This window comes from Watersipora subatra, chromosome 8 (genome assembly GCF_963576615.1).
Source record: "Watersipora subatra chromosome 8, tzWatSuba1.1, whole genome shotgun sequence".
In the NCBI taxonomy this organism is placed as follows: domain Eukaryota; kingdom Metazoa; phylum Bryozoa; class Gymnolaemata; order Cheilostomatida; family Watersiporidae; genus Watersipora; species Watersipora subatra.
The window spans coordinates 20,830,470-20,845,699 of record NC_088715.1 but is presented as its reverse complement, the minus strand read 5'-3'; the positions used below and the strand labels follow the sequence as shown (position 1 = coordinate 20,845,699).

The 15,230-nt window shown below is 36.1% G+C and overlaps 1 protein-coding gene across 2 annotated transcripts; it reads right to left on the bottom strand.

Annotated features, from left to right (window-relative positions):
* Positions 1 to 2,163: 2,163 nt before the first annotated feature.
* Positions 2,164 to 15,194, bottom strand: LOC137401555 (zinc finger HIT domain-containing protein 1-like). Of its 2 annotated transcripts, none has more exons than XM_068087973.1 (6): positions 15,169 to 15,194; positions 11,383 to 11,431; positions 9,770 to 9,943; positions 6,291 to 6,370; positions 4,961 to 5,130; positions 2,164 to 2,609 (listed from the first exon to the last, which is right to left on the bottom strand). In XM_068087973.1, exons 2-6 carry the CDS (start codon positions 11,408 to 11,410, stop codon positions 2,588 to 2,590), a joined length of 474 nt encoding a protein of 157 aa, XP_067944074.1. In that variant the 5' UTR covers positions 11,411 to 11,431; positions 15,169 to 15,194; the 3' UTR covers positions 2,164 to 2,587. The 2 variants fall into 2 exon arrangements, with proteins under 2 accessions (XP_067944074.1, XP_067944073.1); XM_068087972.1 differs by lacking the exon at positions 15,169 to 15,194 and adding an exon at positions 15,132 to 15,156.
* Positions 15,195 to 15,230: the final 36 nt, after the last annotated feature.

Here is a 15,230-nt window from a genome sequence, read left to right as displayed (position 1 = left end):
ACTAATAATTTCGATCACATGACTTTAGCTACTGACCCACCACACAGGCAATAGGAACCACGGCTACGCAGGTATATGAACATTCAAAAGAAAAGGCACTGCAATTTTTTAGCCTCTGCTTAGGGCATGCGATCAAGCAATGTGGATGTCGGAATACTTAAACACTATAATAATTGAGTCGTCTGCTGTTTTATAAAGATGCGTGAATGTTTTAAGTTTAGTTAAACCCATAGACCTATTAACTAGACAGTATAGTTAATAGGTCTATGGTTAAACCTGTCCTAAGTTAATGAAAATATTGCCAAAGGTTGTGTAATGTTATTCGAATCAACAGCTGTGGCTGCCTAATGGTCTAAAATGCTGACCTACAAATCACAGGTTGGGGTTCAGTCCCCCCCTCCCAAATAAAGTCTACTGGTGGTTACAAGAATGACATCCAACCTTAAATTACTCTCTGCAACTGGGCATGTCTCCAGTCATCAAGGTGGACGGTTGACTCAGACATGTCCAGTCAAAATCACAGAGCAATTGCTTGTGCAACCATGCTCTCAAAAAACCCCTGCTTGCCGCAAGCGCCGAGGCATCATACTTGAACCGTTAGGTACTGCTCACACAATCGAAAAATTTGGACAGAACTGCAAAAACATATTTACACTGGATGTTAAATTTACCTAGCCTAGCGAGCTTACTCTAGTCCCTTAGAATTAATATTTTTATAGCTGATGCATAGTCAATAGGAACATACAAGAGTTAAATTGGACTTTATATGCTGCCGCTGAAAGATCTGTAACTACATGTATTAGATGTTAACAAGGTAGAATGAACAGCCCCTGTCTTCTATGGTCACTATCCACTCCCAGAAACAGCAGCGAGCATATTTATGTTTGCCTAAAGGTTAGTGATCTATAGAATAGACCTGAATAGCGCTCCTTATGATGGCAGCAATGCTGTCGGCATGTATTTAATGCTCTTTAGTGGTGAATTCGGTAATGAAGCTCCTGCCATATGCCATGAGTATGTATATTGCCTCAATACAATGGAACTTGACCGAGAAATCACTCTAAGGTATGCGTAACCGTGTTAAGACCAGATGGTGGAAATACTCATTCTCCTCTCGCGTAACAAATCAATGTTTCAGTGAGAAATCTGACAAATCAATGAGAAATATACCAGTAAAATATGATTGAAGCTGGTGATTTTTGTAAATGCAATTCATACTAGCCTGTCTGAACATGTGTGTCTTTTTACCTTCCATAAAACTCTACTATAATAAGAACCGTGTTTGTCCGTCTGTCCAAAGATGGTTAGGAAAAAATGTTGCACCGCACAGGAATCGAACCCTGTTATTGTGGTTAAAGCCAGGCGCACTACCCTCTGCATCACTCGATCACCTTTTTACATGTAAGAATCTACAAAAAATCTACATACAAATAATCTTTACAGAATTTATCCCAACCAGCCATAGCGAATACGAGGAAGGCAATTCCTGACTGTCATAGTCGGCTAATGAATTTACTTCCCAATAACTCGTCTAGAGATGTGATGTTTGTCTCTCTAGACCCTGTGAAGTGGAAATATTTCTGTATAACTATCAACCTTTTAAAGACTGTTATGCCTGGTTAGGATAACAGTGTACTGTAACATCAATACATGTTTACTCTACACAACTGTTCGAATACATACACAAAATTAATATATTCTAAAGGTTTTGTTATATAAATACATGTAGTAGTACCCTGGCAGCCAAGTGGGCTATGAGAAATCTTAAGGTGTGCGGATAAAGCACAGAAAATAGCTAAATATGCACACAATTATTTGATAAGTTGGAGCATGGTTAATTGGTGCAGTTGTTAGAGTGCTAGTCTACCATGCTGAAAGTTAGTTCAAATCTTGGAAGATGAAATGTTTTTTTCAACCTCGAGTGAAAGCTTCGTGCAGATGTACAGAGCTCTTATTCTAGTAGATAATGATTGTTCGTAAAATAAGTGTGTACTGTATAAGTCCAACAGCATTGAGTATAACTGCTCTTCGATTGTGAACTTGTATGCTATAAAGCTCACAGAACACAATGTTTCATTCTTGTACCTTAAAAGTATACAAGTGAGATGGAAATGCAAATCTGTAAATTTCTTTGGGTTATTTGGGTGTATTTAATTATTTGGGTTATAAGTTGTTTATTGTGACAGTCAACTCTTCTCAATAGCAAAAACCACATGATTCAGATTGTAATAAAAACAAGAAATAAATTAAACCTTTAAACAAGGAATTATATGAAATGACAGGGTATAAAATTACATAACAATAGCTAGCTGCTTTTCCAAATGAAAAATGGTGATCAAACACCGACTCTATAAAAACTAACAAAATTAGTTGGATTGTTTCACGAGGAGACAAGTCATGATACAAGTCACACATGTTTATACACGCGTATGAACTATTTGACAAGACATCAGTTTCATACACTTGTGAAAACCTCTCTTAGACTGTGGCGATGGCAAGATGTCAGTGACATCACTAAGAGGCCTTCCAACCTGTGAGGCTTTCTATCCTCCCTCAGACTAAGCCATCTCTTACTTTACCCAGCCTCTCATGCGGTCCACTTCAAACACCTGCAAAGTAGGACAAATGCCAATACAAATAGAGAAACCTATCTTCAGTTTTAGATTATGTTCATATGAGATATGATTCTGAGATTTATAAATAACAGTTGCATATGCAAAAGCTAGCGGAATATACAAATAACATTGTCTTAACGGATATTTTCAAAGTTACTGCTCCAATATACAAATGTGCAAGCAAGGTTCTTTCCAGTTGGGGCGGAGGGGCGCATCCCCACCTCAATCTTTACTCCCCTGATCACAATTCCTGGGAAGAACCCTGCATGCAAGGTTCCTATTATGAACATGGCTTCATTACTCTTGACTGGCAATGGTGTTAGTTATCAGGACATCCCAATAGAGGATAACTCCCGACTACTACCATAATGCTTTGCCACAAATGTTGTTTATCATAAAAGACATGTTTTATCTAACCTTGAAGTGCTGATAAATCAAATTTATAATCTATTCAAATGGCCTCCAGGTTGCCTATTAATTACCCCTTTAATGGATTTTCACAACAGGGCCAATATGTTCCTAGATCTACGGACAGTAGATGTTCTTAGATCTATGTATAGTATATGTTCGTAGATCTATGTACAGTAGATGTTCCTGGATCTATGTACAGTAGATGTTCTTGGATCTATGTACAGTAGATGCTCCTAGATCTATGCATAGTAGATGTTCCTAGATCTATTGACAGTAGATGTTCCTAGATCTATGTACAGTAGATGTTCCTAGATCTATGTACAGTAGATGTTCCTAGATCTATGGACAGTAGATGTTCCTAGATCTATGTACAGTAGATGTTCCTAGATCTATGCATAGTAGATGTTCCTAGATCTATAGACAGTAGATGTTCCTAGATCTATGCATAGTAGATATTCCTAGATCTATAGACAGTAGATGTTCCTAGATATATAGACGGTAGATGTTCCTAGATCTATGTACAGTAGATGTTTCTACATCTAGGCATAGTAGATGTTCCTAGATCTATGCATAGTAGATGTTCCTAGATCTATGTACAGTAGATGTTCCTAGATCTATGCATAGTACATGTTCCAAGATCTATGCATAGTACATGTTCCTAGATCTATGCATAGTACATGTAGATGTTCCTACAACGTAAATTCCACTTGATGCAAAAAATTTACGTAACTGTTGCTTCAGATTACATGAAAATTCCATAAAATGTGTCAAGTCAGTGCAAGTTCTTAAATTTGAGTTGAATAACGAGAGTCCCATAATTAGCTTTAAAATATCGTATTCTTTCTGGTCAGATTTGAAAGGAAAGACGCTATATTGGAGTATCTCTATTATATATAGTACAATCCTGGCTATAGACAGTATCCCTGGAAAGACAGCTGAAGATTTTTTTCGGTACACAATGCGAAAGGGTCTGGAGAGCTTGACGGTAACAGGGAGTATGGCAGCGAAACAGAGCAAGAGCATACAACAGCTGACCTGCTTAAGAAGCCCAAGTAAATGGGTGGCGGCTCAGCTACCGGGAAGAGAAAGAGTGCACAAGTATCAGAGCAAGCATTGTTGTAAAGAACAAGTGATAGGAAGCGGTGGAGAACCATGATCGTCCATGTCTTCACAGAATATGGTACATATTCTGAGAGAGAGAGCGAGAGAGAGTATGCTGGTAGTCTAGTGTGCTGTGAGAGAGATTGTCGTGAGTGCTGATAAAGCACAGAGAATAAGTAGCAGCACAGATATTCAGAAGTACTTAAAGGTGGTTGATAGGTGCAGGTGTTAGAGTGTCGGTCTGTTATATCATGGATTGGAGTCTCTTCGAAATCAATCTTTTATCCCAACTTCTTATCACGGCTTCGGAAAAACAGACGAACAGACACCGCTTTTACAATAGTAAATATATATTTTTCCTTTACTTTTTTTCGACATATGCAATAATTGTTTTTGTAGCATAGACCTAACGGTCGAAAAAAAATTAAAATTGGCATTGGTGCAAATGTTTTTATAGATTAACGCAAAATTTTCATAATCATAAACACTAAACTTAGTAAAAGCGATAAAGACGAGGAAAACGTTGTCGGCACAAACCAATAATACTACAATTACTATGCATTCATTAAATTGACAAGTTATTTTCAGTTTTTCCTATGTGAAGGACGATTTAGGAATCTTGGAAGCTTTCCGATCTTAGAAGGGATTACGCAATTTACATGTAATTTACTGTCTGCATAACATAAAATCCCTATAACATAAACTGTCTAAAGACCCGATTATTGATGTTGTAGGAGCATTAACTCTTGCAATCCAAAATTCTATGACCCAAGAAGCCCATAATAGGCCGAAAAAGGTGTACATGAACAAGGGAAACAACTGCAAGGTCTCACCTCGTATCCTGATGGGTGCCGAGGCATCTGACTGAGCAGTAGCGAGTACCGCAAGCTACGCATGTATAGTTGGAGAAGTATCCACAGACAGCGCAGAAGTGTCGGGCAGGGTAGGTAGGTGAAGGGACGAGAGCATTCAAAAAATTAGGTCCATCTTTTTTAGAGATTTGCTGCAATGAAAATAATCGGACTGAGTCAGTGCTCGACCAGTTGAATAAATTCATTAATTAGAACGAAAGGATATCTTGAATTTCTGAACCTTTTTTAAAATTTGGTGAAAAAATCAAATGGGATAAGTAGAAAGATTAGAAACCTGTTTGGATGTACATTCTGATTTCACTATTAGGATATTGATAATTATAGAGCAGCGATGAAAACACTTAATTTCAGATCGCATGGCATGAGGTTGCAGTTTGAGGGGTAAAGGTGAGACCATTGAGATCCACTGAGAAAACAGAGATGTGAAAGTCTTTAATATAGTTAACTAATATTATATCCTTTTGTTGTGTTCATAGAACTAACAGCCAGTTGTATCTGGGTAATCAGCATCACTTCACTAGTCATTTATATAATTATAGATTATTTTATTTAAACTATGTAAAAATATACAGGCAAAACTTTACTGTTATTTGTATTACTAGTGCAGTGGTTCTTAATATTGTAAGATGTACTAAACCATGAGTTTCATATCCGCTTTTACCGAGCCCGTTTTTATTAAAAGTAAAATAAGATCTTTTTGTTTACATTCAAAATATGTATGCGTTTTACTGGTGCACAAAATGAACTTTACATTAAAATCGCTGATCCAAAAAACAAAACTAATACAATGCATGAACTTACAACAAATTACATACATTTTCATAAAAACATGACCTTGGAAATCAGTGTGACTGCTGCTGATGCCTTTGAGACACCACTTAATGTATGTGTCTTGACTTCTTCCTAACCTCTAAGATTCGATATCTAACCCAGGTTAAGAACTACTGTACTAATGTTTACAATATAATAGCTTCAGGTTGAGAAACCAGCCAATGATTGAACTCCCTTAGCTAGTCAAATGATAATGAACGATTAGCCAATGAGATTTGATCCTTTACCTTGTTGCCTAGCGCGTGGTCAGCTCTGTAAACTCTGGGCAAAAATAGAGGAAAACTGGAGCATAAATTGACTATGCCGTTTGGAATTTTAACAGAATGTTCGAATATCGAAACGATCTGGCAAGACTAATATAATTGGTGAAAAGATAAAAGTAACAATGAAAAAAGAATGAAAATCTGTTATTATCACACATTACGCTTGAGAACAAGAGAATAATTGAATAGAATCTTACCTCTTCCTCAACGAGAGCTGCAAAATTCTTTTTCAGTCTGTACCTGAAGCTTTCTGACCGACTTTTCCTCTTTTTCTTAGCTGTAAACATGCATATATCCATCTGTACAATGAGACATAGCCAGATGCTCCATCTATAGAGAAATATATATGCGTAAAGCGTCCAGTGAAAGTATTGGTGACATAAGCCGAACTGTTCTCTTAGCAACACTCCCTAACGCTGTTGTAAAAAACTGGTAGCAATATGTGCTTCGGAGTAATGCGTTCCCACAGAGGAATATCTATTTGGACTCGTGTAAACTTTCCAGTAGGTATACATGGGTGTTCTGCACAAATACATTGTCCTTGAATCCTTTACCAAGTCAAAATACAAAGGTATTGTAGACAATAGAGAAAAGGCAAAGAAACTCAAGCTATGCATATGATATAATTAGCACTGGTTTGCTATAATAATGATGTATACAATTACAGTGCAACCTCGGTTCTCGAACACAATCCGTTCCAGAAGGTTGGTCGAAAACCGAGTTGTTCGATATCCGAAACAGGTTTTCCCATTAGAATTAATATATATAAGTTTTAATCCGTTTCAACACCCTGAATGTTTACCTTTTTAGTATTTTATACATTGTTTTATGCATGAAATTGCACATTAAAATGCTGACCAACACATAAAAAGCGATGTATATCTCAAAAAATGTTAAGCAAAATGGCAAAGACACAAATAACATAAACATAAATGTAACCCAGGCTAATCGTACATTCGCATTGTCGTAATCTTCCATACGAAAAATTACGCTAACATGAACATGTAAAAATAAAAAAAGGATAAAGAAAAGAATTATGAATAGGATTTTTTACTCGGCTACAGGATGTTCTTTTCTCTTAAAATATCTATCCAATGACACTTGCTTCTGCCTTCTTTTTAGCACTTTTCGGAAGTGGTTCATGATAGTGTCGTCAAAGTCATTGATGACTCTGGTGGCTGCAGCTTTATCGGGGTGGCGGAGTTCGACGAAATTTTGTAACTCGGCCCATTTGCTACACATTTGTTTAATCTCGGACAATGCGACAACAATTGGTCAAGGAGAGACCAATCTACACCCGTACGCCGCTTAGCATCCCACCCTCACGTACACACTCACGCGTCGTACCGGCGTTCGAACTCTGATTTTTGTTCGAACTACGAAGCAAGAATTTCTTGAATTTTTTATTCGGACTCTGATTTGTTCGAACAGCGAGTCGTTCGAAAACCGAGGTTCCACTGTAGTAGATAAAGGAGAGTCAGAGAGCAGCAAGTAAGCTGAAAAACAGTGTGACTTTAGTAAATTGTGAAGTCGAACTACTAGAATGTTGGCAACCCTGTACGCCGTGAGAGATCATCACGTGTAATAGCTATTTAAACAATTATTCCTCGTGTAGCAAGGTGGATGGGTGGTGCGGTTGGTAGGGCGGCTGGGGATTTGAATATCCAAGACCTATTCGGGTGTGGTACAATCTTTTTTAATAACACAGTGGCTTGGAAATGACAACCACGGTTCCCGCAGTTTACTATTGAAAACTATTTGCGCTATTATTCTGCTCTTAGTATAGTTTACTATAATAAGAGCCGTGTCCGTTTGTCTGAAGCTACGAGAAGTTGTTGGGAAAAAAGATTGCAACACACCGGAATAGAACCTAAATATTCAGATCAGTATTTTATATTAATGTACATTGTAGACTGTATAATGTAAATTTTCTGTTACAAGCAGTAAAAGATAGAGTTGCCCCGATTTCAATATCGGAATCGGTATCGGTGCCGATATGGGTGTTAAGTATCTGAATCGGTATCGGCCGATATTTTCTTAAAAAATCGGAAACTTCAGATACTTTTTGCAGATCAACTATTTAGCAGAAAACCGTATTTTGGCCTGATGCTCTAATCAAAAATCATCAGCTGCAAGTTCCTTACTTTCACCTAATGAATTCCAAGCCTGTCACACAATCTATTTCATGTCTATAGCCTGATAAACGTCAACACAGCCGAGGAATCTTTTGGCTTTAGACAGGACGTAATCAACAAGTATTTCCCAATTACAGCGATATGATTTATTGCAGCCAATCACGAACAAGAGACCCATGATGGAAACAAGAATGCGTGCGTGCGGTGTAACATTTCTATGTATTAGCATTACGAAAGTAATTTGAGCAGTCAATGCATAAAGTTATTTACGTATCTCTCTTGATCCTGATGATATGATGTATCGTTTGCATCGCATAAAATAACCTGAGTGGCTTATCGGTATTTAGCCTGTCCTCCATCATCTGTTGCAAGTGAATCCTTCTTCAGTACGACTGGCTACATCGCTAGTGATGGAAGATAAGGACGTCTCACTGAGATAATTGAATCACTAACGGTAATTTAGATAAACGTTTATTTGCTCTAAACTTGTACCAGTGCATCAGTTCGTTCAGCAGTAAAAGACAGACTTCATTATCACAGAGAAAGATGTACCGCTAACAGTAATTACCATTATTAATAGCAGATTACAAGAAACATGGACTGTTTTGTTACTAGATGCACGTAATACTATACTAATACTAGATGCATGTAATATATATACATGTATATATATTACTTTAGTAATATGTATACATGTATCTATATATACATACACTACTTTAGTAATATATATATATATATTACTAAAGTAATGCTAAAATAAAAGAGCTCTCCAACAAATTGGAGCAAATAGTACTAGTTATAAAAATAGTTGTAATTATCTTTGCAGCTGCTGTCAGTTTCATGTCTGTCTACCAATAAGAATGTCAAGGTTTGTAGTATTGTAAAAAGTATCTTTTATTCCAACCTCCTAACCCTAGCAATAACCCTAGACATACCACTCATAATATAGTGCGTGTGTGTGTTTTATTTCATCAGTTAGTAGAAATACAACATTAAACCAAAATAAAGATATAGTTATAATATTGATTAAATTAAACAAAATAAATGAAATCTTAGTTCCTATTGTTAAGACGTGATGAGGTCTACATGCGCAGTAGCACTGGAGCTAGCTGAGGCGCTGGGCCCACAGGAATTGGCAAAATTAGTGAAGATATATTTTGTTTTAATTTATTTTAGACATATACAATATTTTTTATTATTTTCCTTTGCAGAACAGAGCTCGCTGTCTAAAAAAATCAATGTAAATTGACATTCACGGTGTGCATTCCCTTTAATTACTTATTGTAAAATTACCGTAATCATGGAACATAACCTAATGAGTGGATGAAAAAGGAGAAAAGTTGTCAAAACGAACCAATAATACTAGTCATTAAATTAAAAAGTCAAATCCAGTTTTCATACTTAAAGGACCAAAGGGGTAAGTTTGGGAAGATCTTAGAACGAATTAAACAATTTACATGTATTTTACTGTACGTATAATGTAGAAACCCCAAAACATAAACATTCCCGTAAAGTCTAATGTATTACTAATATTTTACCGGCGGAAAAATCCATAGACTCATCAAACTTTGGTGCTTTTTTGTTCATCTTAAGGTCAGCGTGTGGATCATCCTGGTAGTTGTCTTGCTCCAGAGCTTCGATGGCTTTCCGAAGCCTTCGCTGCCGGGATGCATTGTCTAAAACTCTTCGACCTGCCATCTCTTTTTGCCTCCCTACCAAACATACAATAGAGTGAAAAGCGACAAAAGCCAGTGCTAAGATTTCTTTCATCCAAAGGAGATAAAAAAGCAGGTTTACTAAGCTAGAGTAGTGTGCGAAATGAACTGGACCCTTTTGTTGGAAAAAATGAAACGCACAGAATTGTTAATCATTTAGAATTTAGTCAATAGCCATAAATTGTATATTAAACTAATATTCATTTTGCCCTGATTTCAAATATGTAAACCAAACAGCAGTAGAATTATGTTTTTGAATGATTATGTAAGCTAAATTATGAACATTTAATTTTTTAATGGCTGATATAATAATCTTCACAGATACACTCATACCGCACACCTTTTTATATATCGTTTTTTTACGTCATCACCGTTTGCACATGCGCTCGTCCACAAAAAAGCCGCCATCTTTGTAGAATACGATCGTCATTCTCCTGATTAATAGTATTTTTCGGTATTGTTTTGATACTAAAATAAAAAATTTGCAAACAAAAGCATTGTTTGCAATAATTAATTGCAGAAGCTTTGTGTTTTTAACAATAAAAGTTGTCCATAAAGATGGCAGACAACGATAGAATGACGTCATGAAAAAATGAAGGATACCCATTCAAAAATATAATTTTACCGTTGTTTGGTTTACATATTTGAAATCAGGACAAAATGATGATTAAGTTAATATACAAATTACAGCCACTGATTAAATTTGCAATCAATAAAAAGCGATGTTGTAAATGATAAGGTCAGTTTTTCGACTAAGGGTCCAGTTTATTTCGCACACGCAGAAGAGTACCGATCAGACAACTGAAAATAAAACCGCTCAGCTAAAACACCTAGAAGAATTTAAAGAGCAAGAAACTAAGTGAACACAAATAACTTTATTTCATCACTTCGACAGCTCTAATTAACCATTTTGTTTTAGGCATTTATGAAGTCTAAATCAGCATTATAAAAACGACGAATTAAACGATCAACAGATACACAAAGAAGTGTTATACTTTATGGAAAACTAAAGATCAGATGAAGGTTGACTTTGACCCAATTAGAACTAGTGCTGCATGATATCTTTGCATGCACATTTGATTATTTGGTCTCTAAATATATATCGAATGTCAAAAAATATCGAACATTGGAGTTGCCTTCTTGCGATATATAGTGTTAGACTTTAACATCAACGATAATGGTTAATATCAGTTGAAAAACAGGAGTTGTCCCTCTTTTACCATAAGAGTAATAGACAACTCAAGTTTTGCAAAATAAAATAAGCCGATATTTCGATAAAATATCGGTTGATATTTCGATAAAACATCGTCTTCGATATTCATATCGATTTGCAAACTAACCAAATATAAAATCATCCACTGAAATATATCGTCACTTCAAATTATATCGTTTTATCGCGCAGCACTAATTATAACTAAGCAAAAGAGAGAGCTCACCCGATTCACGATCTCTCTTGTCTCCCATTTTAAAACCAGATGAGGTTTCCTACAAAGAACCATCATTATTTAACAGAAATTATGTACATTTAATATAATATGCTATTTTAAAAGAAACTCTAACTCTTAACTTGAAATGTTGAATTATTAGAGTGATATGAGATGCTGAAGCAGTGTAATGTACTTATTCAGTGTCACATTTGGCCTGACATTTCAAGCTATCATGAAGTATTAGTGACATACATGTAGCTGCTACAACAGCCCGAAGGACTACATAAAGGGGGCTCACAAGACAGTCCTTTGATTGTTGGCTATCTATACAGTTAAGGTGAGTAACGAGTAGTAGAACTGTTTACAGATTATCACAGATACTTTTGGGTACACTTGTTAAAAAAATTTAACAATACAGTTATACCTCGGCATATAAGTGTCCTAACATACAAAACATTTGAGATACGATAAAGATTTCAAACAATTCAATGCTTTGAAATACGAGCCAAATTTGAGATATGAACAAATGAGATGGTTCTTGAGGCGCTCGCTGGGTGGTTGTGTACGCGATAGGCCACTACTTTTCTAAATGCATCGTGAACTACGTCAAATCAGTTTGAGAACGTTTCAAAAAAGCCGGCAAAATGGTAAGCCAAAAGCGAGTCTAAATGCCAAACCACAAAAAGATAATGAAAATGAAGAGAAAATCATAATGAAGACAAGGGTAAGATTAAAAATTATTTGTAAGCGCATGTTTAGTAAGCTAAATTTATTTAAGTTAAATTTGAAGTTCATGTTATGTTGTGCAGCGCCACAAAAGTGTAGCGTACTGTATGTGTTGCTGTCACTATGTGTTAGCCCAGCGGTCGGCAACCGTTTCCACTCAAAGAGCCATATGGACCCGTTTTCTGCAGGGAAGAATGCAGTGGGCGCCACAAACCCTCTTAAATTAAAAAATAAATACTACATGTAACGTTTTTGTTTAGCTTTTAATGCTTTTATTTCATGTTTACACCATAAAACGAAATGGTTTGGCATGTATAATGATTTAACTGCTAAGAAAACTAAATTACACTTTTGCAAGCAATAAAATAATTTGTTAAATTGTTATGAAGTGTACTACCTGTATTAGTGTTGGTGTTTGTCAGTAGTGTTGTTGACGATATTGCGGACCTAAGCGGCTGGCTCGCCTTACTAGATTTCTAATTGCTTAACCCAGTTCGTTGACATATCAGAAAGTATGTCGTAGCGATTTGGTTCTCCACATGAATGCGGTAGTACGCTTTTCTGTATTTTTATGTTTAAGTTAAAGCCATGAGACGACCATATAATAAGGTTCTAATAATATTAAAACATAAATAATGACGCATAACAAGCGACAATGTTTGATTTATCACCATAATTACAATTTTTAAAATTATATTACCAAATACAGCCAAACTCGGATAATTCGCCCTCAGATAGCTCGAACACTTGGTTAACTCGAACGAATTTGTTTGGTCCGTTCCCATGCAATGATAAACTGCTTTAGATAACTCGACCTCAACTTCGTTAACTAGAACAGTTTTTTGCCTAATGGCTCCCGACACGGTTGTTATCGCTTTAGAAAATCACTATTCCAAGCCATAGAGATAAACCTCAACTTTTAGCAGTTCTCAGGTGTCATTATTACCATCATCGGCAAAATATTTTCATTAACGACTTTTCTAAAGGTTGGCAAAAAATCAAATTTTACCAAACATCCACTTAGCGATGGCCCTTTGAAACCAAGGAAAAGCGAGATAACCTTCGGATAAACAAATAAAAAGCGGCAAAAATGATCTTGGTTAAAATGCTCAAAAGAAAAAGATGTCTTTTTTCTGAGCATTTCAACAGCAATTAAGTTTTGACTATTCTAATCTGAAACTGTCCTGGCAGTCCCATCACCTAAACAACAAACTAATTAAAGGTTGACTTGCAACAAAATTCACATTACAGTTATTTGATATTAAAAGATTCACCATGTCTTACTCTGCTGTGTTGTAGGTGAACATATGTGGAAATGTGATTACAAGCTCTTAAAAGCTCAAAAACGAACAGTTCATCGCAGCCATCACAAAACCGCCGTAGAGTAGAATCTCTTTCCAAAACGGCTCAAATGGGACGTAGTTGTACAAGATGGCTTCGGTTTACACTTTCATGCAACCTCATTCGTCAAAATATTTTCACAAATATACTTCATGCATCCACTAAAACCATGTCTATTGTTCTTACGCGCCTATTTTATCATCATTGTAAGGCTGTCACTTTGAGCACTGATATCTTATAACCTACCGTGAAAATTCGTTTAATTTTTTAACCTTAGCTGGATTGAGTACATATCATTGTCTGATAAACATGACGAGCCTGTTGGTCACCTGTGATCATCGAAAAATGCTGCAGAAATTATTCACGAAGTATGGGTCACATGATCAGATTACGACTAGACGATTAGACCAAGCTGAAACAAAACTGTAAAGTAGCGAGCATTTATATTTGATACGGGGTCTTCGGTAAAACACGAAGTGTTTGTCATAAACTAGTGCTACGAGAAATTTTATATTGAGCCTTTTATTGGCCTTTCAATTCACGTGAGAACATCACGTGACAAAGCAATATCCAAATGTAATGACTACGTCAAAGAAATAAGCTGATTCCGATCTACGGCGGTTTCGTGATGGCGGCGATCGACTGTTTGTTTTTGAGCTTTTAAGAGCTTGTAATACCATTTCCACATATTTGGCACCTACAACACAGCAGAGTAAGACATGGTGAATCTTTTGATACCAAATAACTGTAATGAGAATTTTGTTGCAAATCAACCTTTAAAAATGTTAGTGCTGTTTATGCCGAAAACTGAATAGCAGAATTTTTTTTACAATTATCCAATACGAAAAATACAAACTCGTACCAATCTAACAGCTCGGTAGTTCATTCTTAAACCCAAGCTATACTGGGTGTTGTGAAAGAAAAATATATCTTGTAGCACATTTTCAGGAAAAAAATGATTTACTAGTTCGTGACGTATAACAATTATGAGCAACAACATTAAACTGGCCAATCAGACTTGATATCTTTTTAGATGTATCGCAATCTTTCATTTCAGTTCATAATGTTTGCAAGTAACCTCACTACGCAGAGACATTTTGGGATTGTATATCTTTGGTTTCTCCAAAGAAGATTTAACCTCATAGCACAGGAGTTCATAAAATTTCTCTTTAACAAGACTATCCCATTACTTATTAAACTCTAAATGAAATTAATTGTTGACAAACAATGTTTCAAATGAGAATATAATTGAGGTCTTTAGTGAGTAAAGCCCACAACTCATGGACATTTTCTTAACTAGGGGTCACAGACAGTCAAACTACTGCATAATTTAGTTGCTATAGGATAAACCAGGGTTGGGTGAATTGTGGGCTTGGTGAAATGCTATTAAAACCAAACATTAAATTTAATTTAGAGTTTTCTTCCCCTCATACTAAATAGGTGTCAAGGTTATTTATCCAGCGCTTATTTAAACAGGGCCGTTCACAGCAATACTTATCACAATTCAATCAAAATCAAGCTAAGCAAGAGAACGTTATAATATGAAGTAAAATTCTTGCGGCTAATATAAAAATAATCGAAACAGAAAGCAGCGACAACCGACAATAGAAATAAAAAGTGGCTCTGCAAATGAAAAAAAAGATTACTGCAATATCGGAAGCATGCAGCAGTCACTTTCAAATTGCACACACCGAAGTATCCGCCAGTAACCGAAACAAATTTATCTACCTGAATGAAGGAAGGAAATGCTGCGCTGCGGAAGAGCGGCGGCCGGTGTCGCAAAATTAAAA